The 24,903-nt window shown below is 48.3% G+C and overlaps 2 protein-coding genes across 3 annotated transcripts; one reads left to right on the top strand and one right to left on the bottom strand.

The window, feature by feature from the left end:
- Positions 1–5,463: 5,463 nt before the first annotated feature.
- LOC8031217 (pyridoxal phosphate homeostasis protein) lies at positions 5,464–6,591 on the bottom strand. The gene has a single exon (XM_002404716.5). It carries the CDS (start codon positions 6,390–6,392, stop codon positions 5,646–5,648), a length of 747 nt encoding a protein of 248 aa, XP_002404760.4. The 5' UTR covers positions 6,393–6,591; the 3' UTR covers positions 5,464–5,645.
- A 133-nt stretch (positions 6,592–6,724) lies between these two features.
- LOC8031218 (ras association domain-containing protein 1) lies at positions 6,725–24,903 on the top strand. 2 transcript variants are annotated; one of them, XM_029974395.4, is made up of 9 exons: positions 6,725–7,012; positions 7,579–7,750; positions 9,640–9,892; positions 10,223–10,356; positions 10,448–10,549; positions 11,270–11,457; positions 13,186–13,298; positions 23,175–23,284; positions 23,390–24,903. In XM_029974395.4, the coding sequence occupies exons 2-9, from the start codon at positions 7,580–7,582 to the stop codon at positions 23,573–23,575; spliced, it is 1,257 nt and encodes a 418-aa protein (XP_029830255.3). In that variant the 5' UTR covers positions 6,725–7,012; position 7,579; the 3' UTR covers positions 23,576–24,903. The 2 variants fall into 2 exon arrangements, with proteins under 2 accessions (XP_029830255.3, XP_002404761.4); XM_002404717.5 differs by lacking the exon at positions 6,725–7,012 and having other exon boundaries at positions 7,345–7,750.

Raw genomic sequence — 24,903 nt, 5'->3', positions numbered from 1 at the left:
GATTCCGTGTCCAATTTTTGTACTGCAACGAGAAAGTAACGGCGTTACTGTTTTTTCAGTACCTGTAACGCTTACTTTTTGAAACCGGTAACCGTAACTGTAACAGAGTTACTTTTCCCCCCTTGGTAACTGTAACACTGTTACTTTTTACTGGTAACGTGCCCATGACTGCGCACAAGGCATCCCAGACAGTTGGTGATCTATTTATTTGTTGTTACCCTCTTGTTCTTTTGACATATCAATTGGCAACATTGTTACTTTGCAAAAAAAGACATTAAAAAGTGACAAAATTCAGGGATGCATACTGTTGCGACCGAGGAGTTCCCCAGGCAGCCTCAGGCAGGGCCAGGCGAGGACAGGAACCGCAGGCCGACTCCAGGCAGGGACATCAGGAGACGGGAGGGTGTCTCGCGATAAACTCTGTTTTAATACATATGTACAGAAGTTTCTTGTTCGTCGGAGAGCACACCTTGCGGCCTCTCCTTTGCTCTTTTTATACAGTCGCTGTTGATTTTCCAGCGGTTGGCAGCCAATGATGGCCGAACTGCCAACGAACGTCATGTTCAGGCCCCGCCCCCACTCATCCTCTCGAGCGCGCACACACATACACGCACACACTGCAGCGTCGGACGGGCTTCCCAATCCGGCGCCGGGGCATTCTCGACCTCGATAAGCCGCGCCAGGAGTTTGTGACGAAGGGTCCGCTGTCAGCCTGTCAGACGCTGACCGTGATGGAGATGATCCCCTCATTATGCGGAGTCGTGGCTCGGGAAAGGTTTAGCGGGATAATCTGCAAGTGGCGCCGGACGAAAACTTGAGCCGAACGTACTCAGCCGGAAGTCCCGCCGCCGGCGTCGTCCCCCGGAATCCTCTCCCGGTAGGGCAGCTGGTTCCTGGATGGACTGACCCCCGCAGCCAGAGAGAAGAGTCCGGCTCAGCTCCGCTCCCAGGTGTGGCGGCGTCCACGCGGCGCCGGGCGACGTGTTCTGTCAACAACGGCTCAGACGGCCGGTCGCCGATCCTAAATGCGAAGGCCAAACCCCGCCGGGTAGAAAAGAAGGGGAGGCGAAGGAAGGACGTGACCTTCGCCAAGGCCTATCGCAACAACACCTCCGCCGCCACTGAGCTCATCAGGAGGGCAGCAGTCCCACACTGCTGCGCTGACTCGATGAGTGCCTCGCTTTCTTGGGAGAGGGTCCGGTGATCATCTCCTGCCTTGAGACGTAGGCGAGGGTCGGGTCCAAATCTCTGGAGTGGGGGACCTCAACTCAGGTCACAAGAGGAAGGCGTGGGCGAGACAAACATAGCAAGTCACGATCCCAGTGGCGACAAGTGCTTCGCTTTCCTCCCCCGATCCGCCAGACCAAAAAAAAAAAGACAACCCCCTCCACCTACTACCTAAAATCTCCCTCACTCGACACTCGAGCTCAGGCTGTCAATAAGCCCTTTAAAGTAAACCATACCCTAAACCAGGCAAACAGAAACAAAAGCTATGGTAGCGTGCTTTGACATAAAAACACAATAAAAAAATCAAGATGACCCTTTCCAAGGATTTGAAACAAACAAAAACACTTTACAAATTTGTACAATCCGATCATGGAGCTCGTTCACGTCTTAGGCTTCGATAATCAGCGTTCCTCTTTTAGCTGTGCCCCTTTTTACCTCGCCTCGAAGGCTTACTACCGTGAAGCGAAATAAACTTTAGAGCTTGCTAACACAACGCACTGCGGCTCAACAAAACGTGAAAACGGACTCCCGTGAAAAGGACACATTGCGTACCTTTACGTAACTTACATAGGACATATCCCTATTAAATTCAAACGCGTCCTCCATAAGGCAACCGATACCGAGGATAAAACCGCTTTAAAAGAACTCTACCGCCGACACAACGAACTGAAGCCGAACAACACGCAAAACTCAGACTCCCGAAAAAGAAAAGCTATTCATACCACCTGCCAAGCCGACTTCAGGAAAAGACATTCAAATTAAGCTTTCCCCTTTTCTGGCGGCCTCTGCCTCGTCCGCTTTCACTGGCGAGAACTTGCGCTCTAACCTACACCCAGTCTGTTCTGGGTGCCACTCTCACCAGAAAAGCCCTGGTCCCCAGACTCGAAGGTTTCCTCAAAGCCACAGTCGGAAAGTTCTGACTTGATTTCCGCATCTGACTTAATCTCCCGCTGAAGAACAAGCTGCGAGGCGAGCACGCACTCATAGGACCCGAGGTACTTGGACGAGATTGAGGATTTGTCCAGCAAGGTTCCTGCATTCTGTCGATCATCTTCTCTTCTCGTCGTGGAAGCATGAGACGAATGTGACGGCTTGACTCTCGGCTTCCTTACGCTCCGTGACTCCTCGCAGCCTTCGTTCTTCTCGTCCGAGCGGCTCTGTCTCGTCATTTCCGCATCTAGTGTAGATTTGCTGGTGTCGCCTCCAGCCCCGTTGCTCGCACTTCTGGTCTGGATCGATGGCTCCTTGGGATAGGTGTCCTGGCGTTTGCTTTCTCCCGGCCTCGAAGAGAACTTTCTGGAGTTGCGCGCACTGAGCCTCTTAAAGCGCCGCTGCTTCGAACCTTTTTGCTTTTTCAGCTTTGGCTTCCTAGCGTCACCGCTGTGCTCCTTGCTCCTCCAGCCGCTGTCGGTTGGTGCTTTCTTGGGGTGGATATCTTCACGATTTCCGTCTCCCAGCCCAGACGACGGCTTTCTCTTTCTGGAGTTGCTCCTCTTCAGCTTCTGGTGACGTTGTTGATTGGATGGGGCCGGGCCGGATTGGAGGGCACCGACCCTGCGCAGCCTTCTCTTCTTGGGTCTCTTTTGAGTGAACGGCCCGCTCATTTCGGCGCCTGAATTGTCGCCATCAGACTTGCCGTGCCATGATCGGGATGACCTCTCGGACCGCCTGCGCTTCGGATCTTCTCGCTTGCCCAGACTTAACTCTTCCTTGTCGCAGCCAAGCCCCTTGCTTTCGCAGCCGCTGTCCGTCAATACTTCCTTGGTATGAGTATCCGCGGGATTTCTGTGTCCCAGTCTCGACAACCGCTCCCTTCTGCGAGACTCGCCTTCGCCAGCTTTCCAAAAATGCCCTTCATCAGAAATGTCCGCACCAGGACGGAGAACGCTGATCTCGGGCTGCATCCTCCTCCTATGTCTTTTCCGTCTGGATGGACACCCGATGTCGTTCTGCAATGGAGACGAGGTTTTCGAGGGACCCTGCTCCGGATTTTTCTCATCCAGCCTGGTTCTCTCCGCGCTCCCCTTGGATCCCTTTCTCTTGCAGCCGCCGCCGGCTGATGGATCCTTGGGATGAGTGCCTCCGCGCTTCCCCCTTTCCGGCCTGGACGACTTCTGCTTCTGGCTCGACGCGTCGCGCCTCTGTTGACGTTGCTGATCAGAATCGTTCGGTGCAGGACGGAAAACGCTGACCCTGCGCTGCCTCCTCTTCTGTTCCTTCTTTCCAGAAGGACGGCTTGAACCAAACGCTTTTTCCGAGCACCCCTGACTCTGGTCTCGCTCGTCCAGCCCCGGCTTGGTTTTAGAGTTCCACGGGGGACGACCAGGACGACCCACTTCCTGCTCCGCCTCCCCATCCGCTGACTTCTCCACGTTGTTTTCCTCGAGTTGGATAGACTTCCGCGGCGGCATCACCATGCTGGCCTTGTCTTCGTCCCCCAGGAAGCAGACGTCAGATGCTTGAGAGGCCTCTTCCCTTCTTTTGGCGGGATCCCCTCCAACTTCCAGCGCTTCAGGTCTGGAGTCGGCGTTGTGCGGAACGGCGTCGGTAGTCCCGTCGGCACAAAGACCCTGGTCGTCGGTTAAATTGAACCCTTCCTCTTCAACCTTTTCTTTCTGACCCACCGTCTCTGCCGCTACCTGACGCGTTCTAGCTCCGCTTGGTGCAACCGCTCTTTCCCTCCTGGACACAAGGTCTTTTTCTCGTGGCTTCGGATCACCCTCGTACGTGAACCAGTGAGGAAATGTCGCTGCTAGGTACTTCGAGTCTGTGACCTCTACTACTACCGTTCTTCTTTGAGACCGAACTTCCTGCATCAACGTTTCAATCTCGAGCCTTTTCTCCGCCAATTCACGAGCCCGCTTCTCGCGTTCACGTTCGCGTTTTTCGTCCCGCTCCCGTTCAGCCTTCGCTCTTTCGTTCAGCTCCCGAATCAGCTCCCAAGCCTCCTGAAGCTCTACGTCGGACACTTCCTTTTCGCGAAGTAGCTCCATGATCGGCTTCCTTCGCTTTGCCTGCCCCACGCTTATACCAAGCTCCTCGCATACCGCCACCAACTCAGGAATGCGTAGCTTACTGACTTCCATGATCCCGAGTGTCGCAATCTCCCTCCCCTATCTAACTCAGACAGCTTGAACTTCGCGTTTTCTGAGCCGAAAGGGCAGCCTTCTACTCGCGTACCTAACACTGAGCAAAAGGTCTTGCAAATCAAGGGAAAATTGCAAAGCACTCACCCCTACCAGGAACCATGAGCAGGCACGCCATCCCGCCGCTGCCAACCAGTTGTTGCGACCGAGGGGTTCCCCAGGCAGCCTCAGGCAGGGCCAGGCGAGGACAGGAACCGCAGGCCGACTCCAGGCAGGGACATCAGGAGACGGGAGGGTGTCTCGCGATAAACTCTGTTTTAATACATGTGTACAGAAGTTTCTTGTTCGTCGGAGAGCACACCTTGCGGCCTCTCGTTTGCTCTTTTTATACAGTCGCTGTTGATTTTCCAGCGGTTGGCAGCCAATGATGGCCGAACTGCCAACGAACGTCATGTTCAGGCCCCGCCCCCACTCATCCTCTCGAGCGCGCACACACATACACGCACACACTGCAGCGTCGGACGGGCTTCCCAATCCGGCGCCGGGGCATTCTCGACCTCGATAAGCCGCGCCAGGAGTTTGTGACGAAGGGTCCGCTGTCAGCCCACAGCCCGTCAGACGCTGACCGTGATGGAGATGATCCCCTCATTATGCGGAGTCGTGGCTCGGGAAAGGTTTAGCGGGATAATCCGCAAGTGGCGCCGGACGAAAACTTGAGCCGAACGTACTCAGCCGGAAGTCCCGCCGCCGGCGTCGTCCCCCGGAATCCTCTCCCGGTAGGGCAGCTGGTTCCTGGATGGACTGACCCCCGCAGCCAGAGAGAAGAGTCCGGCTCAGCTCCGCTCCCAGGTGTGGCGGCGTCCACGCGGCGCCGGGCGACGTGTTCTGTCAACAACGGCTCAGACGGCCGGTCGCCGATCCTAAATGCGAAGGCCAAACCCCGCCGGGTAGAAAAGAAGGGGAGGCGAAGGAAGGACGTGACCTTCGCCAAGGCCTATCGCAACAATACATTGAAGTCAACTATTGTACGTTAATTGGAAATTAGCAGAGAAATGTACTCCAAGTGAAGGAGAAGTACCGCATGCTCCTAAATCATATTCGAGAAAAAGTGCAAGTACTTCCCTACACTGGAAAATAAAAGTTGAAATCGTAGCACAAAAAGTAATATTTTATTTGTTTACCAAGTTCAGAAGAAAAACAAGGCGTCAGCTAGTCAATAAGCCGATCACGAATAACACTTACAAACGATCCGATGCCCTGTCGAGAAGTACAAAATCAAGTTTTTGGATACCGTATTAGGAATTTTCATGCATAAGCATAACGCGTCGTAAACTAGACCTTCGCAGGGTAGTTTCTCGGTCCGAAAATGGTGCTGCCGACGCGAACGTTGGTGCTACCCATACGCACAGCCTCTTCGTAGTCCGCAGACATTCCCATGCTGAGCTCCACGGCGCCGACGTCCAAGTTGAGTTCTTTGCAGAGCTCTTCCCTAGACTTAAGCAGGCTCACAAAGTCCGGGTTGGGACCGGCGGTGGCGTCGTACTCCGCCATACCAATCGTCATTAAACCGGAGAACTTAAGGTTCGGACACTCCTTCAAAACGAATTCTACGAGCGAAGCGGCTTCCTTAGGTTCAACTCCGTTCTTCTGCTCTTCGCCGCTGGTATTTACTTGCACCATCACGTTCAACGGAGGCAGGCCGTTCAAAGCCCAGCAACTGTTCAAAGCCATAGCCGTTTTCGACGATTCCAATGTCTCCACCATAAACAAGTTTGGAACCTTCGCGAGCTTGGCGACTTTGTTGCGCTGCAGACGACCGATGAAATGCCACTTGATCTCGGGGCAGGCAGTCTGAATTTCCGGACTGTTCGCTTTCTCTTCCAACTCCTGGATGTAGTTCTCACCGAAGTGGCGTTGCCCTTCTTCGTAGGCTGCGATCAGCAGTTCAGCTGGCTTGGTTTTGCTCACCGCGACGAGACGAGCCGGCGGGCCGGAGCGCTCCTTCGAAGCCGCGATGACTTTTTCTCGAACGAGCTGCAAAGCCTTTGCAATTTCCACTTCGGCCATGATCCTTCGCATACCCTCCAAAAGTGACCCAAGCGTCTAGACAGTCAGCTTCGCGGAGATTATTGCGCTATTCGTATCTTTACTGTTTTTGTTTTCAGCCGACCCGAGATACTGCCCGATACCGTGGCCCCGTGGCTGGCTGGCCCGTCAGATTTTTCTGCCGCCAGCAGGACGCCATTGAACCTGATATCGCTCGCGATTAAATTTCGCGATAAGTGCCAAAAGTCTACAACTTTAAAAAAAAAAAAAAAACTATCGTTGAGAAATATATGAAAAATGAAAATACTAACTGAAATGACAGCAAAGTGTAACTTAATACCCAGCTTAGAAATATTGAGCGATATTTGCCATTGGTTACGTGAGTGTCGTCTGCGCGTGTTTTTCTTCGGAGCAGAGGAGGCGCCTTGTCGCGATCTTTTTCTCGCATTTCGTATGTTTTGCTCGTTCAAGAAATGTTGCCTTCCAGCAGCACTTCCTTGTTTGCCACGCATCAGGCACTGGGGTACCATTTTATTGTGTTAGATATGAGTAATCCGCGTTGAGACGATCTGAAAACTGGTGTGTCAAGCTCGCGGTGATCCGAACGGTGATAAGCGGCAGGCTGGATCATCTACCAAACCTGGAAACCACAGGTAAAAATATTGTTTCGCAACATGGACACCTTCCCGCGATGCACACTGAAAACGATCATGTTTCGAGCCGTGTCTCTGAGCATTCGTTGGGTTGCTCTCCTGACTATAAACAGTCAGAGTTTACACTACCTGTCGAAGCGGAACTTGTTTTTTTTTTTTTAAATCGGCTTCAACCCGATATACTCGCGGCTTTGGAATCGACTGCAACCCGGTACACTCGCCTTGTAACCTCGAAATAGCAACTGACGTGTTTATTTTTGCGCCTGTTTATAAATGTGAGGAGGCACGCGTTCACGGGCCTCTTGCTGTGCTATGTAACGCCATCTCGAAACGACCGGCGTGGTTACTTTTCTCTGTGTATCTGTGTTCGCTATGTTGTTTCTTGTCTGGCGCATTGGGCGCAGCCAGTGGGGAAAACGCCTTGTAGAGCGATAAGTAAAACGCGTGCGAGACTCCTATTTCGCTCGTGTCTCGTTTCGCGATAGCGGAGCCTAGGAGACTGGCTTGGCTTTTGAGTTGTACGGGAGTGCCCGTGTACATTGCTTCTTTTATCGCCTCACCCGCAGCATGTCCACGAGCGAGGCCCAGAAGGAGTATACGCCGAAGTTTCTGACCCCGCCCGTGACACCCAAAAAGGGCATCGCGTACCAGGAGAACAGACTCAGGCAGGGCTTCAGCCCCAGTCTGTTCCTCCAGAATTTCAACTTCCCTCTCCCATTCCGCAAGAAGAAGCCCAAGGTAAGCACTGAGCTTACTCCGCATGCCGTATTGTAATCATGACAACGTTGAGGGGATGTCGCACCAGGCAACGGCGGTGCCTCAATCTGAGCCCTGGGCCTTGGTACCACAAAGGTGGCATCTCTCTACTTTGACTGGGCTACCTCCTTGGTGCCTGTTGCTTCGACCCCTGTGAGCAACAGCACCACCATACTCCTGGGGCTCTTTTGTGCTATATGCACCGATCAAACGGCGTGCCAGATCCCCATGGCTCGCTGCTGACCCACCTCAACGTAATCTGGACATCTTCAAATCTAACTGCCATCCTCTGCAATAACAGCAATCCATCTCGTTGTCATCTTTCATGTATATAGGGCTACTCATCTCATTGTCATGTTCATTAGACACGGCATCACGGGCCTCCAAGTTACGGGCTGTTACCTTTCCATGGTGCCGCAGCTCTCCAGAACCAGATATAGATATTATTATTATTATTTTTATTATGTCATGCTTGTTGAACCCACAGTATGATATGACATTCTTAAAGATTATTTGATATAACAAAGTGGACATGTACGGCAGCTTATGTCATTACTCCTCACAAACTTACGAGTGTGAGTGTGACAGACCAGCTTGGCTTGTCTTTTAGTTGCTCCAAGGCAAAGCCCTGGCCTACGAATCCCCAGATGGCCGGTTCGAATCTTGATTGAAGTGCCCACATTTCGACAAAGGCTTAAAGGAGCTGTGCAACAATGTCAGAGCTTTGCTTAAATAATTGTGGAAGTTGATGCCTGACACTTCTGAAGTGAATTACAGAAAACAGATTTTGCCTGGAAACCCTAGTTTTTATTTAAAAAAATAAAAAAAGATCCGGGCTTTTGCTACCTCTCAACTCGTACATCGTCTTCCGGGTCACGTGCGCAGTGACGTCGATGGGGTAGGTGCGGGGTTCCGGTAAAGTTCTCTCTCTAGAGCCATCAGTGAGCAGCAAGAGCTCATCCGCTCGCGACCGTGTGACCACGTGCTGGCGAGCGCAGTGCGAACAATATGGTGAAAGAAGGAAAGTCTCATCCGGGTCCGGCCATACCCGTCCGGCCCTGTCTCCCTCCGCCTTCTGGCGGCTGTTCGCGGTAGCAGATAGAGCTGACGGTTTTATGGACCTAGGATAGATGGCATCACTAAACTTCCATATAATAAAAGTTTTGTCGATGATACCAGGTTTTTGACGCATTTATATTTATGTTGGAATGACAAGATTTATAGGAAAGTTACTTTTTATCGAGCAGGTATTCGCACAACTTGCTATCTTTCTAACCCCCATCGACCCCCATCGACCCCCATTGACACCATGCCGCGTGTTTCTCATGGCCGCCGCTCGCGGCTGCAGGTCGGGGAATATTCTAATTTTTGCCTGGCTATTACGTGGCGGAATCGCAACATTTCGATGAATGGAGGTGTGCTTTCTATCATTTGTGTCAAGGTGAATAATGTCAAAAGTAGAAGATGCCAATTCTTTCAATGTTAAAATCGTTGCACAGCTCCCTTAACGTGGAGAAGGTGCCATGTAACCGAAATCTCTGTTGCACATCAGAATTTCCTTTAGGTGGTCTAAATAATCCTCAGTCCTTCATTGCGGTGTTCCAAATGCCCTTAATTAATTTGGCAGGTAACCCCCCTCCAAGTTTGTCTTGTCCATGTCCCTGCTTGAAGCGCAAGTTGTGAACACAAATTCGTAGCTTGTGCACACGTGTGGAGGCATCACCTTCCATAATAACTTGTGTTCACAGCTTTCATAGGTAGAAAGAAAATGTGCCATGGCTCTGAGAAGATTAGCATCATCTGGTTGTTTGGCAGTTTTACAAACTGCAATCCTACGTTTTCGCAAATGCTTGTCCTCTTTCATCCAACAGCAAAACTCAAACACCAGCGGCTTTCCAACACCATATCGGACACTGTATCACCCAAGGATTGCACGGCCAAAAACATTCCGACGGTCGGAGTTCATTGAGCTTGCCAATTTCGGAGTGGTGGAAATCGAGCCGACGGAGAGTGGAATCGGCCATAACTTTGAGCCAGTGCAGTTCAAGAATCCAACCTGGTGTGACCGGTGCGGAGACTTTGTCTGGGGGGCCTGCTCATCCCAACAGTGCCTCCAATGCCTGAGTAAGCGATTTCTGAATTTATTGACCCCAATTGTCAGCCATTGTTATTTTTTTTTAACGTCTTGTTTTTCAATTACACAGGTTGGAAATGTGTTTGAAGAAATTAAGAAATTTAATGTGAAAGTTGAAGAGCTGTGAAACATAGCAAAAATTTGACACAGGGTAGTATTTTCGAGACTCGCTCGTTGCTAATACTCTATCGGCCTTGCTGGTTGTACACCATTGTCTAGGAAAGTCCCTTTATAGTGTATAGGGTGGGTATTCTTTATTTGTATCAGATGTCTTGCCCTAACTTACCTGCTAGTTTAAGGACCATGCTTTTCTCTTTCAGACTGCAGTTTCACGTGCCACCTCAGGTGTCAAGACCTTGTCACACTAGACTGCAAAGGTCGGGGTGAGATGGAGACAAAAGACTTGAACACTCCATCCTCAGGATCATCTGATGAGCAAAAAAATGGGCAAAATGTTAGTTTTTCCTTGTAGCTTTGTCACTCTTGCGTTGTTATTTTCGATTTAAGTATACTTCACTAACACAGGATTCTCAAACCCCAAACAGGGGCGTTTATCTCCTCTGTTTCCTGAGGATCTGCCAAAGGATGAGCTGTTGTCTAGAATCACCAGCTACAATCATCAGGATCCAGGGCTTGAGATGATTCTGGTGAGATTCTTGTGGGTATCACAATTCTTGTTGAGGGCACTGAAAGGACTGGAATTAAAATGTGATAGGAGCATGCTATAAACCATGAAAATTCGAGCCTGGAAACTGTTGTACAGGCCGACAGTGGTAGAGATTGAAATGGAAAACGAGTTCATATGTCAGTTAACTTATTCAGACTATATTGAAAATTGTAAGCAGCTTTTTAAAGCTCGTATACATGTGCTGTTGGGAACAATATAAACACTCGTTAACCATTGGGCTTGTCTGCCATACCTATGGCTGCTTCGAGCAAAGTACAATTGGCCTAGTGTCACCATCTAATGCGAGTAGAAAACAATAAAATCTGCCACTACATACTGACAGAAGGTAGTAAGAAGTAAAATGAAGACGACAACGTTGTGACAGTTGCATGCACGGCCATCACACACCACACCCTAGGCACGGGTTGGAGCCATTATATTATTACGGTATTCGTTTGGATTCACATTCACCCTCTTTGCCGATAATGGGAAGCCCATTCTAACAGTTTTGACAACTTGACTAACTTCATTTGGCAAAGAAGGACGCTCGGTGATGGTGACAGTGTATGTTACAAATAGGAAGCAATTTGAGGATTACCATTCTTGCATGCACAAATAATAGTGAAAGTTTGTAGAGGAGGGGCACTATCCTTGCAAGGAGTGTATTTTGCTTATCCCTGAATGGGGATGTTCATTTCAGCAAGAAGATGGGTCCGTACGTGGTTTTGTGCGGGTGCGCATGAATCTAATGCGCCCGATCAACGTTCTGGCTGGGACCAGGCCGCCGTCCATTTACAACATCCTTAAAGAAGAGGAGGATAGCGGCAGGAAGACGCTGACATCTTTTTACCTGCCCAAGGACACCATCAAAGCCCTGCACATTACAAGGTTAATGGCATATTTGAGTTTAGAGTAGAATTTGCTGTGACACTACCTCAAAGGCTTTTATTGCAACAGCATATTTATACACTTGAAAGCTGGGGTCAGGAAGCAACCTGCTTGCATAGGTAATCTTGTTGGCACCTCTAGTGGTGTGAGCTGCCGCCAACGGTGGATGAAACATGAAAAATGACCCGAGGCCCATTCTTCTGGTAGAAGGCTTGTTTGCATAAAGGAGTGAAGAAACTCTTTGTTAGTGACCATACAGTAGATACATCCCACTTCGTAGATGGAGAGGAAATCTCTCTCTTCTTATGACCAAACTTCATATTTTCTTGATTGCCCTAACAGTGAGTCTGAGTACCACAAACCTCATAGTCTGGTCTTCTTAATTCCTATATGCGCAAACCGTAAGACACGACACGTGCACCCACGTTGCAAGAAGTGCCCACTTTCTACGTTTGAAACATGCAAAATACAGTTAAAGGACACGTGAAAAATCCTTGCTGGCAAGCTTCACCAAGCTAACCAAGGAGCTCCACCACGTCAACTGCCTCTTCAACAAGCTAGTGCAGTGCAGTGAAGCATTACGCACATGCACCAGTGCAAAGCGGTAAAGCTAGGGGTTCTGCCAGACCTACATATCACCCCGTACCGTTTTGCCAGATCATACAAAAGCCTACCATGCTGCTTCTGCTTAGAAGAATGGATAGTTGGGCGAGTTGGGCATGCTGCTTCTGCTTTTTTCTTCAAACCTAACAAGGGAGCATCCACATCTTTTTGCGATCATCTCCAGCTGTTGTGTGGATGTTTGCTTGGTACTTTCGGTAGACTGTAAAAATAGTGCTGTTCTCGAAGTGTAAAGTCTTACTCAATTTTTAATATGAGGTCAAACTTTTGAACATTTGTGTGCCTCTTTTTTTTTTGTTTGTTCCCCCGTCCTTTGTTTTAATGCATGTCGCATAACTACCAGCAATTTTATATTCATGGGCGTCTTTGGCGATGTGAGTCCAATACAGCCACATGCTCACTTCAGAAAATAGTCCCACATTATTATTATTCTTAAGCTTGATCACTGAATGACCAGATCATACACGTTTTTTTTCCAAATGGGCAGTTAGTTTTCGTTGAATACACTCATTCAGTATAATGTGAGATATGGCTGGTGGCAAGGAAAGCCAGGAAAATTTTGGTGCACTGGAAAAAAGTGGAGATGCGCTTCATGGTTTGTTCAGAATGTCTCTACAGAATATTTTGCAGTAACAAAATTCCTGGACCGAGGTTAGCTGATTTGCGAAGTATTCACTGTTACAAAGTTTTTAATTTGCTCTATAGATTTTTGTATTCTTTTTTGTAATTAGGGGGTTTCAGCAGATCATTCCGATAACGCCGATAGCAATAAACAACAACAATATGATGCATGTGCAAAGGTGCTTTCGGAATATTGGGTATCATTATTGAAACAATCTGCTTAAGCTCCCTATTATAAATGAGTCTGTGCAAGAAATTGTTTACAGTACTGAAATTAAGGCCTCAAGAACACTTTAAATATATTTTTAAATGAATTTCTAGTGTACTAACATGCTATTGTCTGTTGCATAAAAATTTCTGTTACTGCATGCCTCCTGGGGTATTCCAACTGTTTTGTATAGGGACTACTTGCTCATTTTTTCTAAGCCGTTGCTTTAACTTTTTGTTCTATTAAATTCTTAATTATAGGCTGTATTATTCTTGCAGCGAATACACTGCCCGAGAGTTGATAGTTGCCTTGCTGAAGAAGTTCAAGGTGGCAGACAATCCTCACAAGTTTGCACTTTACGAAAGCTGCCTTGACGAGGAGTCAAAAGAAGGTAGGAAGAATTCAATCAGTTCATGAGAATGTTCAGATCCCCTGCTTTCTGTACCATTCTTTGCTCTGCAGTTGCTTTGTTTTTGTGTTTAGCGATATAGTCCAATCTTTTGTAGCTTTCTTTGACACTGATAGGAATTTATATTTATTGGTACAGGTAAGTGGTTGAATTCTTTTGTGTATCCCAGTAGCAACAGGCCTACTCCTTGTTCACAGCTTTACTGGCATGTAGGAAGCACTGACATGTAGACAGATTTTCTTTTGTAATTAGCTATGCAACATGCCGTGCTTCCTAAAATATCAAGCACTCATTTGTCACCTGCCAAAAGTATCAGTTACAAGGTTGGCACATAGGTAGTTTAGCCCGATCCTGCAGTACGAAACACTTCGTCCAGATTGCGAGCTAAAGACATACTTTTTCTGTAAGGCTCGTCAAGATATCGGGCACTGGAGAAAATCAGCCATCTGCATTACGTTCTTATTTCGAACTCTTTTTGTTCACATTCTGTTGTGATTCGAAGAGCTCTCAAAAAAAAAGAGGGCGCATCTCCACAGGGTTGAATGATGTTGATTGGGGCAAAGCTCTGGTGGTGCTGATGATACTGATTTTATTGTTCATAGGTAGTGCTGATGGTGCTGATTTTTTTTTATTGCTCATAGGTATTGCTCAGTTCCGGGTTGCCCTTCGACTTCATTATTACTGCTTTATGGTCGGTGAAATGCAGAGCCAGTGGTTCTTCTAGCGGATCAGCTTGGATCCGCTAGAAGCCGTGGGAATGCATCTCCACCGCTTAAGTCAACGGTCCACGTCAAAAAGAGAATGTGTGGTATGGATTGTGGCTATATACGCAGTTGAGCATTTGACCGCAGCACCCTCTCGTCTATAAACGTTGAGCCAATGCATGCAAAGTTTTAACGCGATTATATACGCATTTGACCGCAGCGCCCACTCCTGTATAGACGTTGAGCGGCTACATGCAATGTTGGAGTGTAGCGTAGTGGTTAAGACGTCTGCCTCGTAAGCAAGTGGTCCTAAGTTCAAACCCCCGTGCGGGCGTACATTTTCTTTTTTTAAAAGTGGGTCGATCCTGGAGGCAGTGCAATCGATGTGAGCACGGACGCCGGACAAGGCTAGACCCTAAGGAACTTTGCCCCTAATAATAAGGAAAAAGGCCGAGGCGGCCTGCTGAAAAGACGAGGTCTCACGTGCTGAAGTGGTGAGGCGAGGACCGGCGGATCTCAAGGGCAGGAAAGCCCCGCAAGGGAAGACACATCAGCTAGTCTACTTTTAATTATACTGTTTATGTAACGGTAAACAACATGGGGGATCGAACGTCCCGGGGCCATTGGCCTGAAGGCATGGGCCTGATGGTGGCTAGTGGTGCCACCTGGCTACAGTAGATCCCTGTGGCAGTTGGTGGTGCCGTCTATGTAGCATGGAGAACTTAAATGAGAAAAATTGAAATACAACACATTCCACCTATTAAAAAGCATGACAAAAGACTCCAAGTATGCACCTGATCGTGATACACTGCCTTCTTCTTCCACACGACAAAGTCCGTCTGCTATGGTCACTGTCACCATGGCAGCAAACCATCTTCATGGATGAACGTGCAAGTGCAGCGTTTAAAGCGGACAACATCTTCCGAATACCATCTGCTAAAGTGAATGCGGTGACGCTAGCCAAAGTCGGACACGCCATTGTGGAAGTTGATGCTGAGAGTGGAAAGTAGTTGCCCAAGGAACCTTTGGCGGTTTCGATGAGGCTTGGTGCACGCTCGGGCCTGAGATTATAATTATAATTTTCCTTGAGCGGAGTGAAGCGAGAAGTCTATGCCTAGCGCAGTCTGCTTGGAAGCCTAACTTGGAGCCCAAGCTAGCATTGGTTGCAGACGTCATTTGGAAAATGGCATAACTGTAGCTGTCTTCAGATGTTGCGTTCGCGTGTGCATCCGTTGACATTCGGCGACCCTAGCAGACATACTACATTGTGTGGAAGGAGACAGTGGTGTGGTGAGATCAGGTGCATACACGGGCTCCTTTGCCATGCTTTTCAATGGGCAGAACATGAACAAAGAGTTTGAAAGAAGGACTTAACGCTGACGGCTAATTTTCTCCAGCACCTAATATTTTGACAAGCCTTACGCGAAAAGCATATTTTTTTTATTTTGGCCATCTGGTGGCTGCTTTTTTTCCTGGAACCTGGGGCTAAAGTATCAAACTGCCGAAAAGTTTGGCTGTGGCTTACATCATCTTTGCAAGTCACAAGGAATAAACTTATAAACTGAACTAAAGCATCAATTGAAAATGCAGTCGAATCGCGTTAATTAAAACTCTTAATTCAAATTTGTGAATAATCCAAACTAACATGCACGTCCCATCCTATGCGTTGATGGGAGGAAACTCCCAGTAATTCATACTTTGCTTTATTCAAACAAATTTTAGATCCCCTTTGAGTTTGAATTAACGAGATTTGACTGTATAAACAAAAGAAAGCTGAAGGCTTTCTGAGTAGCGTCCCCCAAAACTAGCAAATCAATTGAAAAAATAAAAAAATTGTGTAGTAAATTGCTGGGCAATTGTGTTACGTGTGAAACATTCCGATATCGCTCCGGAGCGTTACCAGGTCCGGCGCCTGCGCTCATAGCGCTCTTTGTTAGATTACTTGACACGTGGCATTTTACGCACGAAAGAATACACAAATAGGACGGAGCACAGAACATGACATCTTTCAGCTAGCAAAAACAAGATTAATTAATATGAGCTTGATGGCAGTTCCTGGAGTGAAGGTACTGGCACTAGTAGGGTTTTAAAGGGATACTTCAACGAAAGTATACCCGTCGTGTTCAGAAACAGGCTGAATATGTTCCACAATATCCGTAAATGGCAATCCCGCATTTGTATCTTGAGCCTGATGGCTGTATTTTTCGTTATAAATGGCCCACTATGGCAGGCGCTTGGAGAGCAGCCAGCGGAGATCACGTGACATCTGGCGCAATCGTGACATATATTGTCTCGTGACGAGCAAAGCTATGGCGAGGCTGACTTCCACAGGATTCCTAGCCATTCCAGCCACCGAAGCGGCTGAAGCACGTCAGCAATCGGGCCACTGCAACTAACCCCAAAGCTACTTTTGTATGAGTTTTGAGTGACGGGTTAATCGTCTTTAATCTTGTCGAGGGACAAAGCGACGTCTGGATGATAAATACAAGCTTTACTGTCAGCTTTAGAGTGTGGATGGTGCGTCCATCGCGGTTCTCGGTCCAGGAACAAGTGCCCGAGCTCTCACTAGCACGCGATTGTCACGAGGCTCGCGGCATCGGCTGCTTAGTCCACCTGCCGGTGGCGCCGGTACATAACACCTCTTCCCCCTCAGATGTAGCTCCCATAGCGTTCTGGAGGGTGCCTATTTCTTGGAGGTTGCTCCCTTCTTCCGCTTCCGGCGCCTGTCGTATGTTCCGGCGTCGTCTCGGAATTATCTTGAAATGACGATCTCTCGGTAGTGTGATCCTGTTGAGAGTCCGAAACAGGAGCAGGAACAGACCACTCAGCCGATGGAGTCGATGTCGTAAATCGACGCCTTATTTGATCCACGTAGCGGCGGGTTGATCCAGTTGCTGTCTCTACCAGCCAGGAGCGAATTCCAAGTCTTTTGGTCAACTTTCCTTGGATCCACTTGGGGGTTCCTTTGAAGTTTAGGACATAGACTGCCTGTCCCTCTTGAAATACCCTGGACGGCGGTGTCTTTTCCATATCTCGTTCCTTGTGACTACTTTCTCGACGAGGAAGGAGTCTACTGATGTTAGTAGCAAGCTCCCTGTTGAACATCAAAAATGCTGGTGTTTTTCCTGTCGAGCTGCAAACTGAGTTGTGTTGTTTGTACAGGAATCTAGCAATTCTCAGTGAGAGCGATCCCGTTTTCTCTCTTGACAAACTTTGCTTAAGTTCGTAAACCATGCGCTCGGCTTGGCCGTTTGTCGCTGGATGGTACGGAGCGCTGGTCACAAACTTCAAGCCATTCTTTTCATAAAAGTCTGTTATCTCCTTCGATACGAAGACGCTTCCGTTGTCAGAAACAATCTTGCGAGGCAGTCCAAAAGTTGCGAACATACCTCGGACTTCTTTGATGACCGCTGCAGATGTGGCACTAGTCATGCTTCGCACTTCTAGCCACTTCGTGTAGGCATCTACAACGACAAGGAACATGTTTCCTTCCAGAGGGCCTGCAAAGTCCAAATGCAGCGTGTCCCAAGGAAGTGATGCGTGATCCCACGTAGGAAGCGGTGCCTTGCTTGGTATCTTCCTGGACTCTTGGCAGATGGGGCAGCTGCCAACAGCGTCCTCTATGTCGCGGTCGATGCCAGGCCACCACACATAGCTGCGTGCAGATGACTTCATGGCAACAATTCCCTTGTGTCCAGCATGCACTAAATTCATGGCTTCAGGACGTGCCAAGGCTGGTATGACCACCCGGGATCCCCATATGACACATCCGCTTTGAGTGGACGTCTCTGCGCCTTTTTTTCTGTACGCGGTAAAGTCCTTCTCCGTGAGCTCATGAAGCTTGCCTTGCTGCACAGCCTCGTAGACGCGGGACAGAATCGGATCCGCGCATGTCATGGCTGCTATCTTCTCTGCTGTCAGCGGAGAACTTGTCAAGGCTTCAATCATCAGGACGTCTCCTGGTGAGCAAGGCTCGTCGTCACTGTCAGGTAGGGGCAGACGGCTTAGAACATCCGCGTTCTGGTGTCGTTTTCCAGGCCTGTACACGAGTTTGTAATCGTACGCCAATAGTTTGACGCACCATCGCCGCATTCGGGGTGACAAGACTTGTGGTACCGGCTTCTGCGGTCCCAAGATGCCAAGCAGTGGTTGGTGATCGGTGATAATAACGACACTTCGTCCGGTGATGTATTGGTGAAAGTGCATCGCCCCAAACACCACTGCTAATCCTTCTCGATCAAGCTGTGAGTAATTTTTCTCGGCATCCCCTAGAGTTCTTGACGCGAATGCGATTGGAGCTTCCCTGCCCTCGTGGTCAACCTGCGCAAGAACTGTGCCGACGCCATATGGTGACGCATCACAGGACAGAAGCAGTGGTTTTGACTCATCGTAGTGAGCCGACGTTGTCTTGCGGAGTACCAACTCTTTCAACTTCCGGAAAGCGAGGGCATGGCGCTCTTCCCAGTGCCAAGGAACGTTTTTGGCTAGTAGTCTGTAGAGATCGCAGGCTACAGTCGCTCGGTTTTCTAAGAACCTGTCGTAGAATGCGAGCATTCCGAGGAACGACTGCAGCGTGGCTTTTGACGTAGGTTCTGGCAACTCCCTGAACGCCTTGATCTTGTCGTTGGTTGGATGAACACCAACCGCATCGATCGTGTGGCCCAGGTAAGTGACCTCAGGAACGCCAAATAGGCACTTCTCACGGTTTGCTCGCAGGCCAGCTTCTTGGAGTCTTGACAGGACAAGGTTCAGGCGCTGGGCGTGTTCCGCAGTTGTGGCACCGCTGACAATGATGTCGTCCAGATACACGCTGACACCGGCTATCCCTGCAAGTGTTGTCTCCATGCATTTCTGGAAAATGGCTGGTGCTGCCGAGACGCCGAAAGGAAGTCGCTTGAGACGATAAAGGCCCTTTATCGTGTTGATGGTAAGAACGTCAGCTGTGTTCTCGGTGACTCGTAACTGCTGGTATGCTTGAGCCAGGTCGATGGTGGAGAAAATTCTCCCTCCCCGCAGCTTTGCGAGCACCTCTGTCACTGTCGGCAGTGGATATGACGCCTTGAGCGTCACAGCGTTGACGGTGCTCCGGTAGTCACCACAAAGTCTGATGCTGCCGTTTTTCTTCCTTACCACTACAACGGGTGTTGCCCAATTCGAGTGCTGAGTCTGTTCAAGGATGCCTTGTTCCGTGAGACGTTGCAGCTCGGCTTCCACCGCTGGTTTGAGCGCGAATGGCACAGTGCGAGCTCGTAGAAACTTGGGTGACGCGTTGTCTTCCAGTTCTAGGCTTACCGCTGGTCCGTTGTAGCCGTTCAGGTTTCCGTCAAAAACTGACCCGTACCTTTCGATGGTGGCTGTCAGGCTGCCGTCCAACACCACCTGGTGCACGCCGCTGAGGCCAATTCCCAGGGCTGCAAACCAGTTCCGCCCAAGAAGGTTACATCCGGGGTGCTTCATCACAAGAAGAGGCAAATTCACTTTCAGTTTCTTGAACTGGACCATGACGTGAATTGTTCCCAGAGATTCTATGCCTTCCCCAGACCAGGTACGCAGAGCGATGTTATCGTCTGTAAATTCCGGAGGGTTCCTCGGCCACGCTGCTCGGAACGTTTGTTCGCTGATCAAAGAAAACGCCGCTCCCGAGTCCACCTCAAATCTGAGAGGAACACCCTGAACCTCCAGGCTTATCATAACCTTCTCTGCCGGCTCCCGCCGCGGTGTTACGGCGTACAAGTCACCCAGCGTGCCTGACGGTTCTGTAAAGGGGCCATGATTTTCCTGTGGTTCGAGTGCCTGTACGGAGTTTTGGCTGTTTTTCTTTCTCTTGAAGCAAGCTTTCGCGATGTGTTCCGTCTTTTTGCAGTACCGACACTGCGATGTTCGGAACTTGCAAGAACTAGGACTGTGGAGTTCTTCGCAGCGATAGCAGGGCGTGGACGATGGCGTCGTCTTCTCCTGGCGACGATGCGCCGGACGCGTTTTTTCCGCTTTGTTTATTTCTTGAAAATCTGCTTTTATTTGCCGCTGGTGGTCCTTGGCGCTCTCGGCTCGTACGGCAATGTCGAACGCCTTGAGAAACGTAAGGTCCCGCTCCGCAAATAGCCGCTGCTGGAGATTTTCATTTTGAAGACCGCAAACAAAACGATCGCGCAACATTATGTCCATGGGTAACATCGTCGCGTTGCTGGAAACCGCTGTTGTGACCGTGCTGACCGTGCCGTCGGCTGCCCCAGCAGCTAGCGCTGAGACGGAAAGACTAGCTGTGCTAGTCGTCGGAGTCACTTGAACGTTCCCAAAATTGCAGTCTGCTGCAAGTTTCTTAAGAGCAGCGACGTAAGCGGTCACTGACTCTTCGGGCTGTTGATCTCGCCATTGGAACTTGCAACGGCTGAACAGTTCTGCCGGCCGGGGATCAAAATGTGCTTGGAGCATATTCACGATCTCCTCGAAAGTCAACTCACTTGGAGACCTGGGAGCCACCAATGCCTTGACCGTTTCAAATGTGGAGGGACCACACAGAGTTAGCAGAACGGCCCGTTTCTTAGTGCCATCCCTGATGCCGTTGGCCTCGAAGTAGTAGATGAGCCGCTCCACCCAAGATGACCACCCCTTTCCCGAGAACGCTTCCATGGTGCCGTGAGTCGCCATCTTCTCAAAGCCGCAGGTTCGTTCCTCTCACTCGTCGCCAATTGATAAATACAAGCTTTACTGTCAGCTTTAGAGTGTGGATGGTGCGTCCATCGCGGTTCTCGGTCCAGGAACAACTGCCCGAGCTCTCACTAGCACGCGATTGTCACGAGGCTCGCGGCATCGGCTGCTTAGTCCACCTGCCGGTGGCGCCGGTACATAACACTGGGACACACAAAAGAGAAAGTCTCAGGGAGAGGGGAGTTCCTCCTTCCCCTCTTCTCTCGTGGTGACCGGAGGCGGACAGGCATCGTCACTACCTGTCAAGGTTCCTAGACGGGCTTTAAATATGACATGTTAGCGACATCCACTAGGTGCTCTTTGCTAATCGTTTAATTTGTTTTAAAATTCTTTTTCGTGTTTTTTTTCAACAAGAGATTGGTGTATCTTATGTGATACTGCTCCCTTGAACACGAATAGATTAAGAAATAAGCTCCGAAATTTTGTTGTAGTATCCCTTTAAAACACGGCTTTTTTCCAGAACCTCCCATACTCATCGGAATTAACCAATCGGTGTTGATCACATGACCTTCCCCCCAGCCAATCGGTGTTGAGCCTCATGGTCAATTTTTTTGGTTCCACGAGCCAATGAATGTTTTACGTTAAAGGAGCTGTGCAACGATTTTAACGTTGAAAGAATTGGCATTTTCTGCTTTTGATATTGTTCACCTTGTCCCAAATGACAGAAAGCACACCTCCTTTCATCGAAATGTTGCGATTCCGCCGCATAATAGCGAGGCAAAACTTAAAATATTCCCCGACCTGCAGCCGCGAGCGGCGGCCATGAGAAACACGCGGCGTGACGTCAATGGGAAATCTTGTAGAAAGATAGCAAGTTATGCGAATACCTGCTCGATAAAAGGTAACTTTTCTATAAATCTTTGTCGTTCCAACATAAATATAAATGCGTCAAAAACCTGGTATCATCGACAAAACTTTTATTATACAAAGTTTTAGTGGCGCCATCTTTCCTAGGTCTACAAAACCGTCAGCTCTTTCTGCTACCGCGAACAGCCGCCAGAAGCCAAAGGGGGAGGGGGACAGGGCCGGACGGGTATGCCCGGACCCGGATGAGACTTTCCTCCTTTCACCATATTGTTTTGCGCGGCGCCCGCCAGCACGTGGTCACGCGGTCGCGAGCGGATGAGTTCTCGCTGCTCACTGATGGCTCTAAAGAGAGAACTTTTCCGGAACCCCGCACCTACCCCATCGACGTCACTGCGCACGTGACCCTGAAACGACGTGCGAGTTGAGAGGCGGCAAAAACCTGGATCTTTTTCATTTTTTTAAATAAAAACTAGGGTATCCAGGCAAATTCTGTTTTCTGTAGTTCACTTCAGAAGTGTCAGGCATCAACTTCCACAATAGTTTAAGCAAAGCCCTGAAATTGTTGCACAGCTCCTTTAAAGACCGACGACCAGTTCGCGCTTTCCACTTTTCGCCCGCTTCCTCCTCTCCCTCCTACCCTTTCCACCCGCGCCCGCCCCTCTTGGTCCCTTCTTTCCATCCTTCGCTTCCCTCGCCCGAAGGCGTGGAGAGGAGGGTCTTCTGCCTTGCAGAATCTCGAGTCTGGTCGTCGGCCTTTAAGAAAGTTGAGTGTTTTTTTAATAGCATCCACTAGAACTGGAGAATCAAGCGGATTTCACTTTCTGATTTGCTGACCTCTGCCTTCTTGGAGATGGGGAGGGGGGGAGAGAGGGAGAGGGGGGAGGAGGAGGAGGAGGAGGAGGAGGAGGAGGAGGAGGAGGAGGAGGAGGAGGAGAAGAAGAGGAGAATGAAAAAGAAATGTGTGTAAAATGCTTATGTGGGAACTCTGAACAGGTGGTGCATTCTGACTGGTTGGAAGAGCTTTCTTTATCAATTCCTATATTGTTTTCAGCTAAAGGAGAATGGAGGTGCATTTACTTGCTGGCTAGCTGGTTCTATCAGCAACACATTTCTGAAACAAAACTTACAAGTCTTGGTACTCTGGGGGCATTCTGTGATCTTAGTAAATTTCTGTTGCTCAGGAGGACCCCTAGGACTGTACTGTGTATTTCTGTTCAGGCACCTGTTTCTTATACTTCTTGTTAACCATTACATAAGAAAGGTAATAATTTGTAATGCCTCCACTCCTTATGCTACTCATAATAGATAGATAGATAGATACTTTCGGCAGTGCACTATCCAATGAGTGAATACAGAATATAAATGCAGGTTTTTCAAGTAATAAAATGAAACAAAAATGTCAATGTCTAAAAATAAGGCATGTCCACATTTTCCAATATTACTCAGAATATCAGAACGAAAAAAACATGTCCAAAGTCCAAATTTTTGGTCACCAGAAATGACATCTTTTCAATGCATATATTTCTTTGTAGGTAAATTACTTTAACATTGCATAAACAAGATTATACATGAGTAAATGGCCTAACTTCAATTTCTCTTTGTGCGACATTAAAATTCTTTGTCTCATTCGTTGCCAAAGTGAAACTGCGGAAACTGCAAGATACTGAAAAGCCACTCTGGCTTGCACTGGACTGGAGCAGTCGTGCCAAGCAGTTTGTTCTTCAGGAAAATGACAACAGTGACATTGAGGTAATATTTGCAACAAGTTACCTTTGGCTTAACCTTCTGCCCCTTCACCCCATTGTTCTTGGACTGTATTAACACAACCTTGTTTTTCTCCTTCTACACATCCAGTGGGAGGACTTTGCACTACCAGAGCTACAAAACTTTTTGAAGATTCTGGACTTGGAAGAGGAGGAATACCTAAGCCAGTTAAGACTTAAATATCAGATAATGCGGGAGAAGATTCAAGAAGCCATGGATGCTTTTCAAAGCCAAGACGCGCAACAGTCTGACGAGTCTGCTCAGTCAACTTCTTGATGATTGTGGCACAGTTGCAATATAGAAGAACTTTTTGTGTGCGTGTGTAGCGGGGTTAGAGGTATCACTCTGTGTTCCGTGGAGGACTTTTCACACTGATCACTTGTTTAGGAAGATTTTCACGCAGACATGTTTATGAGAAGAATTACCCCTGTTTACAGGGCAGTGTAGGAAACTACTGGATTCAAGAGTTATTTTTGGAGGTGTAAAGAAAACCGTGCCTGCTTGTTGTTTTAGGGGCATTGCCTGAAGGCTTTCTCGGTGATTAAGATCCTCCCACTCAAAATTTTGCCCCTACAAAACTTTTATTTTTTTTTATTTTACCATTACAGCTGCTATGCTAGCAGCAAACTTGTTTCTTACTCTTCCTTTGACTTGAATATGTCTTTTATGGCCAAACAATTGCCCTTGTCCAATAATTTGTATGGTGCATGATGTGCAATATCCATAAATGGGCCCTTATCACATGAAAATCTAGATTGTCCAGCGAGACTGTGTTGTTTCCTCTATAAAAAAACGCATACTGCAGATGCAACTGATGCAGTTCTGGTAGTAAATAGTAAATGTGCCTTTACATGCCTAAAATACCACCAGCCCCACCCCCACCACTCCAAGAAGGGGTGGGGGCTTGAGTAGTTTTTTTATATAACTTTTGGTGTTTATCATGGCAGCTCTAACAATTTTCGCAGAGTTGATTTCAGCTGGGGATGAGTACAAACCTCGCAATTTGTGTTCAGTCTAGTCACTTGGTTTCTATTCTCTCGTAGGCTTGGCTTCTCAAGTGATAATGGCATTTCATGAGTATTATTTTGTGATAGTTGTAGTTTAAAAAGTTTGTTATGCACTTCCATAAACAAATCATTAATATATATATAGTTTTCTTTTCTTAACAACTTGTACTTTGCAGGCAATAGCAAACTATAGGTAAAACACTAAACGTGTTCAACTCTAATGCTTTTTCTTTTGGGGGTTGGGAGTTGGTGCACTATAGGAAAGCATGCAATATCTCTGTGTGGGCTTGTTGGTTTCTAGAGTTAATATTGACACATTTTTGGTTGGATATTGCTTTTTACTTTATTTTATTTGTTGATTTATGTATACACTTGTTCTTGTCATGTGGGACTTGTGGTTGGAAAAAGAAACTTCTCAAACAGTTGGTTCAAGCATTGAACTAGCTTTTTGATTCTCATTTTTTATGTTGTGTAAGTTATCATCACCACCAGCAAGCGCCTACACACATGTTGACTAGGGGTGACAGATTTGAGTGGTGGAATCACTGTACCCTTGTCATGTTCTTTTAAAATAAATGTTTTTGGTTGTATGCATTA

The sequence above is a fragment of the Ixodes scapularis genome, unplaced genomic scaffold, assembly GCF_016920785.2.
Source record: "Ixodes scapularis isolate PalLabHiFi unplaced genomic scaffold, ASM1692078v2 PGA_scaffold2__306_contigs__length_199485367, whole genome shotgun sequence".
Classification (NCBI taxonomy): Eukaryota; Metazoa; Arthropoda; class Arachnida; order Ixodida; family Ixodidae; genus Ixodes; species Ixodes scapularis.
The sequence above is the reverse complement of the archived record's forward strand: the minus strand, read 5'-3'. Positions and strand labels throughout refer to the sequence as shown.

Coding starts and splice junctions, on each gene's coding strand:
- LOC8031217 (XM_002404716.5), bottom strand. CDS start 6,392: ATGCGAAGGATCATGGCCGAAGTGGAAATTGCAAAGGCTTTGCAGCTC.
- LOC8031218 (XM_029974395.4), top strand. CDS start 7,580: ATGTCCACGAGCGAGGCCCAGAAGGAGTATACGCCGAAGTTTCTGACC. Junction 9,893..10,222: donor ACAGTGCCTCCAATGCCTGA/GTAAGCGATTTC, acceptor TTTCTCTTTCAG/ACTGCAGTTTCACGTGCCAC. Junction 23,285..23,389: donor ATGACAACAGTGACATTGAG/GTAATATTTGCA, acceptor CTACACATCCAG/TGGGAGGACTTTGCACTACC.